This window comes from Nicotiana attenuata, chromosome 1 (genome assembly GCF_001879085.1).
Source record: "Nicotiana attenuata strain UT chromosome 1, NIATTr2, whole genome shotgun sequence".
Lineage (NCBI taxonomy): Eukaryota > Viridiplantae > Streptophyta > Magnoliopsida > Solanales > Solanaceae > Nicotiana > Nicotiana attenuata.
In genome coordinates this window covers 15,420,711-15,433,112 of record NC_031989.1, presented here as the reverse complement: position 1 = coordinate 15,433,112, position 12,402 = coordinate 15,420,711, and the positions used below count along the sequence as shown (strand labels likewise).

The 12,402-nt window shown below is 40.4% G+C and overlaps 1 protein-coding gene across 1 annotated transcript; it reads left to right on the top strand.

Moving 5' to 3' along the window:
* LOC109240161 lies at positions 535-1,902 on the top strand. The gene has a single exon (XM_019406797.1). It carries the CDS (start codon positions 722-724, stop codon positions 1,523-1,525), a length of 804 nt encoding a protein of 267 aa, XP_019262342.1. The 5' UTR covers positions 535-721; the 3' UTR covers positions 1,526-1,902.

Sequence of the window (12,402 nt, the reverse complement as noted above, 5' to 3'; positions counted from 1 at the left end):
CCAATTTGAATTGGTAATTCATTATTTTTTTTAATTTCGTTTTTTATTTTAAAATAATTTAAAAACTCAAACTTGAAACTACTCCCACCCATTTTGAATGAATAGTTACTTTTTATATATTTAATTTATAATTTTTTTAATTATATTTAATTATAAGATATCTATATTTATTAATCCAAATAAAGTAACCAATTAATATATATGGTAATTTTTTATTGTATTTTATTATTTTCTTTTTTGATATGTATTTAAATTCAAAAATAAGTAACCAATAACTAATTATAAACTAAATAACTAATTAGTAACCAATTATTCCATGTGGCATTTTTTTAGGTTGCCACTTGACTTAAGGAGAGGGCTTTTTCCTCTCCTTTTAATAATATATAGAATATATAGATAAGAGAGAGGTGGAATTAAGCAGGCCGTTCACAGATATCGACTCGTAGCCAGCCCAACCCGGCCCAGCCCATTACCATTTCAAGCAAACAGATTTCAGGGTATTTATGTAATTCCAAAGAGAAACATTACAGCTGGCAGCAGGGAGAGAGACTATGCCCTCTCTCTCGCTTGCGGTCTTGCTCATCTGAAACCATGAATTGAATCAAGAAAAGTTCCGTCATTTCTTGTTAAGCCCAATCAATTTTCAGTCATACATCAACATGTATTATTAACACACAAAGAAAAGAAGTAGAATTTGAGAGAAACAACAACACAAACTGACATGGAAGAGGAAAATACTCAAATTCTGGAGATCAACTTGATCTCTGCTCAATCCCTCAAAACCCCAATCGCTAACTTCCGCCGTTTGCAAACTTACGCACTTATCTGGGTTGAATCATCTAATAAACTCCGTACCAAGATCGATCATTTTGGCGGCGAAAATCCTACCTGGAACGACAAATTCCTCTTCCGTGTTTCGCGGAAATTCATTTCCGGCGATACCTCTGGCGTATCCGTTGAAATCTACGCCGTTGGTGTCCTCAAGGATTTCCTCGTCGGTACTGTGCGTCTCCTGTTAAGTAGTTGTTTCAAAGGAATGGTGAATTCTGGAATTAGTACTGCAACTCCGGCTTTCACAGCTGTACAAATTAGGCGGCCTTCTGGAAGGTTCCAAGGAGTTCTGAATATCGGTGCCGCGGTTTACAGTGGTACGGATTTTTCGTTGTTGAATGGATTAGCTGCTGTGTGTTTTCGTGATTTGATGGAAGAGAAAGAGAGCGGTAGATGGCGGCGACGGCGGCTTAGCCGTGGAGGATCAAAGCGGAGTGAGCAATCATCAGGCGGCGAGTCTTGTGATTTCTCCGACGGCACTGATTCGACGACCTCTTCGTCGTCGTCAGTGGTTTCTACGGCGTTGAAAGACTGGAACAGTGTGCGAACAGCTGTAGAGATGGCGGGAAAGAAAGATTTGAAATCTGACGGTGGTGGTTTGCTGTGTGGTTTAGTGAAGCAGAAGAAGATTCAATTGTGTCCGTTTGATCAGAATTCACAGTTCTGGACTGAATCCTTTGAGAAGGATCCATAATCAACGGTCTATATTCTTCTTATACAAATCAACGGTGGTAATCAACTGCACAATTTAAAATTCTTGCTTTTACTAGATAATCCATTTCATTCGCCAATTTACCAAAAATAAAAATCCATCCTTTTAGTCACCTTACTTCCAGATTTTTACCCATTCATTTGTTCCTTTTAGTCCCTTTAATTCCAGAAATTACCCATTCATTTGTGCCTTTTAGTCCCCTTAATTCCAAACTTTACCCATTCTTTTCTTTTTTCGTTACAATTTTTGGTTACTTTTGATTAGCAAACGACATTTGTGATGTGTAATCTAGTTTGTAGCGTCTTGTTCTTGATGCTGATTCTCTTTCCTTTTTCTTGATTCTGTCTATGAAGCTTATTTGGATCAAAGTGCTGATTTGTATAGTTGTATTCCGTTGATCTTGGTCTCGGAATATTACACATTAGCTCAAGATTAAAATGATCATATAGTATAACCCAGCTGAGTAGGATTGAAAATGGTTAAAGTAAATTTGAGTCCTGTAGTTTTATAGGTTTAACTTTTACATATTGATTAGGTTAAAATGTATTAAAGTAATTTTTTTTTTCATTAAAGCCATATTGAACTAGATAATTCACTGAAAGTTTCATATTGGACTTGCAGGGATAGTCTTGTGGTCAGATGTTGCAATTTTTATCATAGTTACGAGTTTAATTCAGTTACCTTATAAATTATGTAATTATATATATCTTTTGTAATTTTATATCCAACAAAACAAGAGAGATATAAAACATTTTCCCAATATTTTCATAGTAATTGCACTACCATTTAGAGTATCACTTTGATCAGGGGTTCAATCATCAATGTGTCCCCAATAAATTCTAAAGAGGTTAAAATCACAGCTCCTATACTTGATGGTGGCAAATTGATAATCCTTCTGATATTTGAATTTAGTTAGTACCAAAGGAAAAAAAGGGTAAAAAAGCAACACATTGATCTTTCATTTTACCATGAGAAGAGGTTTAAACGTCACAAGCTTCAATACTTTTGTTAAGCAAATAACTGGGCACTGTTAAGTATATAGTACTATAATTAGCAACAAAAAAAAAAAGTATATACTATAATTTCTCCTAAAAAATTTCAAAAGACCCATAGCGGCTTCGGACCCGAGAATTTGACCTTAAAAAGACCTCCCTTTCAATGTTTATTGTGACAATTGATTTGACCTTTCCCGCAACTTCAGCCCCAAGTAGAGACTCTTTTCATTACGTGTCTATGAGAGATTGGTATAAAAGAAACTCCTAGTACTATGGAGTACCTACTATGGTATCTGAAAGGAATTTGCAAACGTGAATTTAAGCTAACGTTTCAATCATAGATTTCTAAATTTATTTTGAAAATTTTGATTTGGATGAAGTTTGGTTTGAAAATGAAAATCTGTTTGGACATAATTTTTTAAAATATATTTCACTTATTTTTTGAAAAATTATGAAATGTGACTTATACCCATAAATTCTAAAAACTAACAAAAATACCCAACAATACCAAACAAACAAACTAGCTATTCTTGTATATGCAGAACATTCATCCATGCCATTTGTTATCATTATCACAAACCATAGTCTTGAACATAGATAAGTTTGGCACAAAATTATCATTTTTATAATGAACTACATAGTATACTAGCCTAAAATCATAACCTAATACTTTTAATATCAACTGCTAATAACACAATCACTAGCCACTATAATTCGTTAAATTACAATAATATTACAAGATCCATCAGCCCAAAAGAAAATGATAATAATTAGTTGGTGGTTAGTTTGGTCATAATAGATGGTGGGCTTTTTTATAAAATACAAATTTTGGGGGTAATTTTTGAAATTGTTAAAAAATCTGACAGTGATATTTTTGAGGGATTTGCATCTATACCCAGTTTTGGATCACCTTTTAACCTATGCCAGCATTGCAAAAAAAATTGCAAGCGTACCCACTTTTCGGATGACTTCAGACATACGGGCTTGGAGTAGCAAAAATTTATGTCTAAAGCTTGAACAAACTTCAGAATGTTTTGCCTGAAGTGTAGCCTTATCAAAGCAAAACTTCAGATATTTTTGCCTGAAGTCTAGCCTGACTTGCAAAGGCAATCACGCAAACTTCAGTTCATAGTGCAATGGCAAGCTTCAGTTCAATAAAACTACAACATGTTTTGGCTGAAGTTTTTGTTTTGTAATTGCTGAACTTCAGCATTTTGGGAGCTTAAGTTTGTTTAGTGTTTGCTGAACTTCAACATTCTAGGAGCTGAAGTTTGTTTTGTATTTGCTGAACTTCAGCATTAATCTTAGAGCTACGTGTATATGATAATAATATCATCTGGAGGAAAGAAGAGTTGTTTTACACTTGGACTCGTATAAATGTCAGATACACTTAGTCAGTCGATGTTTAAACCTACGTCAAATAATGTATTACTACTAAATTTGCAGAAATTATGCTGCAGTTATATGTTTGTAATATCTTGAGCTGGTGATATGTAATTTGTACAAACAATATGCACACTGAAAAATTTTAGTGTGCATACTGAAGTTTAATGGTTGTATCATCCTAATCTGGATACTCTATCTATTTCTTTCATATAATCAGCTGCAACAAATTTTAGATCTCAATCTGCTGATTACCAAGACAACATTTCTTCGCTCGCCATCCGATTTCCAGGCTTGAGGGATCACCTTAGGTCCGAGTTTAAGTAAGCTCGAGTTCGAGGTAGACAGACTAGACTCGAGCTCGAGGACGGAATGCAATGCTCGAAGATAGGAGTGCGAGAAATACCGAAGTCAAGTATGTTCGACCCCGAAAATATACCGTTATGGATTTGTAACAGAATGAGCTAGATTCCTGCCACATCCCCAAGATCATGGCGCAAATCCCGGAATAGGATTGTACGATTCTGTACTAGGCGGTTAGACAACTGTATTAAGGATATTCCTTACCGTAAATAGAAATATACCTTATTTAGGGTTCCCCTATTATATAAAGGGGACCCCAATCATTTGTAACATCATCTCATCATTGGCAAAATAATATACCATCCTACTTTTCTCTCTTACTGTTCATCAGAATTGTCCTTTACATTTATTATTCTTATTTTATTGCTCTTAGTTCATCTCGAGGTCACTAAACTCGAGGTCACCACTGCTGAGTAATATTGGTTTGACTCACTTATTTCTTTCATTTCTACTTCATATTTCTTGAATATTAATTGGTATTGAATTTAATCACATATCTTTAAAACCACAAATCAAGTTTAATTGTTACTCGTATTTTTAGGTAAACAGTTTGGCGCCCACCGTGGGGTTAAAGATAATAGTGATTATTTCTTTACTGATTCTCATTACACACGTTATTTTTACACTTTTTCTTGTCAAGAATTTTTTCTCAGGCCGAAACATGTCTAGCTCACAAAATGCACATGTTCATGACAACAAAGGTCTTGGAGAAAACAACAATGCAGGGGTCGGTGTACCACCAATGAACCTAGGGGAAGTGCCAGATCTGGAACCAGTTGATATTAGTTCACACTTTGCTTTAAATGCAGATTTAGACGCAGACCCCAGAGCGAGTGTACGGAGGGAAGCCCGATCTGGGGGCCAAGGAACACCAGGTATAGGAGATGGGGGAGTCAGCCTCCAAGTAATATACGAGATGCTGCAAGCTCAGCAGATCGACATCGCTCAACTTCAAAGTCAGAATAAAACTCCGAGTTTCGCTGAACCAGAAAACACTCGGCGTGTTGAACTAGCGCTGGAGAGGTCGAACGAAAATGACTCGGGGATTGACCCCACTATTATGAGGATGCTCGAAGAGCTCACCAAGAGGATCGAGTCCGAGGAAAAGAAGATTGAGGACAATGATAAGAAGGTGGAGACTTATAACTCCCCTGTTGACCAGATACCGAGGAAACCTCTAGTTTTGAAAGGTTTAGATGCAAAAAAGTTCATACAAAAACCATTCCCTCAGAGCGTGGCTCCGATGCCCATCCCTAAAAAGTTTCGCATGCCCGATATATCCAAATATAATGGGACAACCGACCCTAACAAGCATATTACCTTATACACTTGCGGGATCAAAGGAAATGGTTTGAATGACGCTGAGATCGAATCAGTCTTGTTGAAAAAGTTTAGAGAAACATTGTCAAAAGGAGCTATGATTTGGTATCACAACTTACCTCCTAATTCTATTGATTCATTTGATATGTTAGCAGACACCTTCGTGAAAGCACACGCCGGGGCCATAAAAGTGGCCATGAAAAAATCGGATGTCTTCAAGATAAAATAAAGGAACGACGAGATGTTGAGAGAGTTCGTGTCCAGGTTTCAGATGGAGCGAATGAAATTACCAACGATCTCGGATGACTTGGTAGTACAAGCTTTCATGCAGGGTTTGAATGAAAAGAGTTCTATTGCATCTCGAAAGTTAAAGCAGAATTTGATCGAGTATCCAGCCGTGACGTGGTCCGATGTGCATAACCGTTATCAATCGAAGATCGTGGTCGAGGACGACCAGTTGGGAGCCCCCTCGGGTTCAGTTCATCCTAACAGATCGACAGCCAGGCCCCCGAGGGATACAAATAGGGAATCAAGGTCAAACAAAGAACGGTATCAACTCTATGTTGATCGGAGAAACAATGTTTCAGGCCGTAATGCCCCTCGGAATGATCGGAGAATGATCGAGGACAGAGATTTCGGGGATTCATGAGTAAGAGAGGATTCTATAAACATATCGATCCCGCGGAGGCACCTCGATTGTTAGAGTATAATTTCAGTGTAGACGCATCAGGGATCGTGTCACCTATTGGAAGAATCAAAGATACCAGGTGGCCCAGGCCAATCCAAACCGATCCTTCTCATAAGAATCCAAATTTAATGTCTAAGTATCATGGCACACATGGCCATAGAACCGAAGACTGCAGGCAGCTAAGGGAGGAGGTAGCTCGGTTGTTCAACGAGGGCCATCTTCGAGAATTCCTCAGTGATCGAGCTACAAACCATTTCAGGGAAAGAGATGCAAGAAAAAATGAGCAGGAAGAACCACAACATGTAATCCATATGATCATTGGCGGTGTCGACATCCACAAGGACCTGTGTTCAAACGCACCAAGGTATCAATCACCAGAGAAAAACGAACCCGGAGCTATGTGCCTAAGACGCCTTATCATTATACGACGAGGAAGTAGAAGGCATATCTCAGCCACACAACGACGCCTTGGGAATTTCTATCCTTTTGAATAAAATTCAAATTAAACGTGTTCTAGTGGATCCAGGTAGCTCAGCAAATATAATCAGATCGAGGGTTGTAGAGCAGCTCGGCCTACAGGATCAGATTGTACCTACGTCTCAGGTCCTAAATGGCTTCAACATGGCAAGCGAAACAACAAAGGGAGAAATTATCTTGCCAGTAAACATAGCCGAGACCATACAAGATACTAAATTCCATGTCATATAAGGTGACATGATGTATAACGCGCTCCTCGTGAGACCTTGGATACACAACATGAGGGCAGTACCTTCAACTCTTCATCAGATGATGAAGTTCCCAACGAAGGATGGAGTGAAAACGGTTTACGGGGAACTACATGTTGCAAAGGAGATGTTTGCAGTTGATGAGGTGGTGCCGATACCAGAGCCATCGACCTCAGAGAAATCGGGCACCAAACGTAAGTAGGCGGCTAAATAGCAATCACCGTCCCAAGCCTCGACGGAATCGGAGCAACAGGTAATCGAGGACGAAGAAGAGGATTTCCTTACTCCTCAAACCTTCGCCGTTCCCGAAGAGTCCGTTGCAACCAAGTCAACTATCGAGGAACTGTAGCAGGTCATACTGATCGAATACATGCCCGAGAGAAAGGTAAACCTGGGAACGAGATTAATCCCCGAACTCAGGAAAAAACTCATTCGATTTCTTGTTGATACTATGGATTGCTTTACTTGGTCCCATTTAGATATGACAGGGATCCCACAGGAGATAACTACGCATCGGCTTAGCCTAGACCCCAGGTTCAAACCGGTGAAGCAAAAAAGGAGACCCCAGTCCAAGGTGAAATATGCATTCATAAAGGATGAGGTAACCAAGCTTCTTAAAATAGGGTCTATTCGGGAGGTAAAATGCCCCGAATGGTTAGCCAACGTAGTTGTAGTTCCTAAAAAGGGAAATAAACTTAGAATGTGCGTAGATTACAAAGATTTGAACAAAGCATGCCCAAAAGACTCTTTCCCACTGCCCAACATCAATCGAATGATTGATGCCACGGCCGGCCACGAGATCCTAGCTTTTCTCGACGCCTACTCCGGATACAATCAAATTCAGATGAACCTGGAGGACTAGGAAAAGACTTCATTTATTACTAAATTTGGAGCTTATTGTTACAACGTAATACCCTTCGGGCTAAAAAATGCCGGAGCTACATATCAACGCCTAGTTAACAAAATGTTAGAAGAACAAATAGGTAAGACAATGGAAGTTTACATTGATGATATGTTGGTTAAGTCCCTGCGCGCAAAGGACCATTTAGCTCATTTGCAGGAAACATTCGAAATCTTGAGGAAATACAACATGAAGCTTAACCCGGAGAAATGTGCCTTCGAAGTCGGCTCGGGAAGCTACTCGGCTTCATGGTGTCGAATCGGGGTATCGAAATTAACCCCGAGAAGATCAAGTCCATCGAGGATATCACGATCGTGGATAGTGTGAAGGTCGTGCAAAGGCTAACAGGGCGAATAGATGCTTTGGGTCGATGTCGTCAGATCAAAGTCACCGTTTCTTTTTTCTTGCTAAAAAAGAAAAAGGATTTCACATGGACCCCGGAATGCCAAGAGCCTTGAAGAGAATTAAAGCGATATTTATCAAGCCCGCCTTTGCTTCAACCTACAGGTAGATAAATTACTTTACCTATATCTGGCAGTGTCTGAGATATCGGTAAGTGGAGTACTAGTTCGAGAAGAGCAAGGTACGAAATTTCCTGTTTATTATGTAAGCCGAACTCTAGGAGATGCTGAAACTAGATATACTCTCTTAGAAAAGTTAGCACTTGCATTGATAAGCGCATCTAGAAAGCTAAAGTCATATTTTCAATGTCATCCCATATGTGTATTGACCACTTACCCCCTACGAAATGTTTTGCATAAGCCCGAGTTGTCGGGCCGGCTGGCCAAATGGGCCGTCGAACTTAGCGAGTACGATATCGAATATCAACCCCGTACCGCCGTCAAGTCTCAAGTCTTAGCTGACTTCGTGGTTGATTTTACGCCGACCCTCGTACCCGAAGTGGAGAAAGAACTCCTGCTAAGTTCGGGTACATCATCGGGGTTATGGACCCTTTTTACGGACGGTGCCTCGAATGTGAAAGGTTCCGGGCTTGGCATTGTCTTGAAACCACCCACGGGTGATACCACTAGACAATCTACCAGAACTTCTAGATTGACTAACAATGAGGCCATGATTGTAGGTCTCGAGCTAGCTAAGAGCTTGGGAGCAGAAGTCATCGAAGCCAAGTGCGATTCTCTATTGGTGGTAAAACAAGTAAACAAAAGTTTCGAATTTCGAGAGGATAGGATGCAACGATACTTGGATAAGCTACATATAACTTTGCACCGCTTCAAGGAGTGGACTTCGGAACATGTGCCTCAAGAACAAAACAGCAAGGCCGATGCACTTGCTAAGCTGGGATCCTCGGTTGACGGAGATGACATCGTCCCGGGGACTGTAATCTAGTTATCGAAGTCTGTGGTTGAAGAGGGTCATGCCGAAATAAATTCAACAAGTTTGGCGTGGGACTGGAGGAACAAGTATATCAACTATTTGAAAAATGGAAAACTCCCTACGGACCACAAAGAATCGAGGGCCCTACTGACCAAGGCTGCTAGGTTCGCATTAGATAAAGATGGAACATTATACAGGAGAACGTTCGATGGGCCACTAGCGGTATGTTTAGGGCCGAGGGACACCGATTATGTTCTACGAGAGGTTCACGAAGGTACTTGTGGAAATCACTCCGGCGCCGAATCTTTGGTTCGCAAAATTATCAGAGCAGGTTATTATTGGGATATCATGGAAAAGGATACTAAGGAATTCGTCAAAAAATGCGATAAATGCCAACGATTTGCACCAATGATCTACCATCCCGGAGAACAACTCCATTTTGTCCTATCCCTGTGGCCTTTCATGAAATGGGGAATGGACATAGTCGGACCTCTACCAACGGCCCCAGGTAAAGCTAAATTTATTTTATTTATGACTGACTATTTTTCTAAATGGGTGGAAGCACAGGCCTTCGAGAAGGTCAGAGAAAAAGAAGTTATTGACTTCATCTGTGACCACATCATATGCCGGTTCGGGATACCTGCCGAGATTGTATGTGACAATGGAAAAATATTCTTCCGCAGCAAGGTGACAGAGTTCCTCGAAGCACATAAAATAAAGAGGATCTTATCGACACCATACCATCCAATTGGAATGGACAGGCCGAGTCAACAAACAAAGTTATCATTCAAAACTTGAAGAAGAGGTTGGACGATGCAAAGGGGAAATGGAGAGAAGTTCTACCCAAGGTCCTTTGGGCATATCGAACAACATCGAAGTCTAGCACGGGGGATACCCCATTCTCTTTAGTGTATGGTTCCGAGGCCCTCATCCCAGTCGAGGTCGGAGAACCCAGCGCTAGATTTCGACATGCATCGGAGGAGTCAAATCACGAGGCTATGAACATCAGCCTCGAGTTATTAGATGAAAAACGAGAAGCATCGCTCGTTCAAATGGTTGCGCAGAAGAAAAGGATCGAAAGGTACTACAATAGAAAGACCAATCTTCGACATTTCAGAATCGGGGACTTAGTTCTATGGAAAGTCACCCTCAATACTCGAGACCCGAATGAAGGGAAACTGGGCCTGAATTGGGAAGGACCGGACCGAGTCCTCGGAGTTGTCGGTAAAGGATCTTACAAACTTAGCACGATGGAAGGTGAACAACTGCCAAACAATTGGAACGTATCATTACTCAAACGATCTACTGCTAAGGTATGACTTTATCCTTTTGTCCATTTGAGTTTAAAACTAACTCATTGCAGATTTTCGATCGAAGCTATCGAAGACACCCTTTTTACACGAAGGCCTTAGGTTTTAAAGCATGCGTTTCACACATTTTCCCTTAGACCAGATTTTGTCCCAAATGGGTTTTACCGGCAAGGTTTTTAACGAGGCAACAATTATATGCTACCTAAGGAGAACTCAACAGTATCCAAGGTTTCTTTTCAATCAACCTCGAATACTGGGGGGCATCACCCTTGGAGATCATATTTTCGAGGAAAATACTTCACGCCTAGGAGAGCCTCGATAGGAAAACTTTGTAATGGGCCAAACGGTCAGATGAACCGTGTCCATATAGAATAGTCGAGCCCCGACGACAAAACATGCACGCATGTATCAGTTATTTGAAGAAGCATTCTGTTTATATCAAAAACATTTTGTGTCAAAGAAGTCTAGTAATATACGAGCTCTACACTTATAATCCTACGGGAAACGGCTCAAGAGCCAAAGCACGAATGCAACCCCGAGATACTCGGAGACTGTCATCGACAGTCGGCACATTCGAGTCATCGAAAACTCGGACTCAGAAGACCTCAAAGAGGCATCCCCTCGAAACAAAGGCCAAGGCTAATATACTCGGGGACTAACTTTTCGAACAAGTTCGAAGGGTTATCGGGAAACAAGTCCAAGTGACATACCCGAAGGCTACAACCATATTAAAGACTATGGTCATATAAAAAGGCCTCCAAACACTTTGAAAAAACCGGTTAAATCAGCCTACCCTCGGCAAAAGTAAAATATAAAGGGCTTCGATAAATTCAGCCCTCGAATAATTTAAAGGCTTTGATAACATCAGCCCTCGAAAAAACTCAAGAGGTATTCGATTATGCTTACACAAACAAATCACTAATAAGGTTCCGATTCGTCGAACCTTCGAAAAACCTAATGGGTACGAAAAACACATGCCAAGGCATAATTAAATTTTCACTAAGTCTTTTAGCCGAAAAGAGGGAAAAATTATAGCCACTTTAGAGGTCGAATCGGCCAAACTAAAAGAGCCTAAGGGCCGATATATAAGAGCCTAAGGGCCAACTTAAAAAAACTTAAGGGACAAAACATACAGAGTTCGAGACCTCGTTCTCACTCAACTCGGACCCAAGAGTCCCGTTATTCCGAGCTCGCATCAAATTGATTTAAGCTTAGCTCGAGGATTATCTAAAACCTTAAGGGGTATTATGTCGATCAATAAGAAACCTAAGGGTTTATTATGTTCTGGGTCCAAACCAATACTCGGACTGATCATTTGAGTTGTACAATAGAAACTTCCACAAATAAGAACAAAATTAAACCAACAAAAGTCAAAATTGAAACAAAGAGGTCCTTTTTGTATTTCCAAGGGATGATTACAAAAGGTATTTACACAAGGGGTACTTGCAGAAAAATACAGTATAAAGAAACTTAAATCTACTCCAGGGCCACAGCTTCGGCAGTTGCACCTTTGGGAGCTTCATCCACGAGAACCTCCCCCTCGGGGACTTCATCTTCGTCTCCTCCGCTCTCGGAGTCACTGGCTAAATCCTCGTTATCAGAATGCAAAGCGACAGCCTTTTCTTCCAAAGTCTTTGCTTTTTCGATATCGGCCGAGGGATCGAAGCCACGAGCATGCACCTCTTCGAGGGTTTCTCTCTGGGACTGTCGCTTGGCATGATCAAGTGCACATGATAGCTTAACTTTGGCCTCAGCAGAGATCTCCTTTGCCCGGGTGTTAGCTGCCTCAGTGTCAGCTCGGTACGAAGATATAAATGCATCTGCATCGAATTTGGCCTT

Coding starts and splice junctions, on each gene's coding strand:
- LOC109240161 (XM_019406797.1), top strand. CDS start 722: ATGGAAGAGGAAAATACTCAAATTCTGGAGATCAACTTGATCTCTGCT.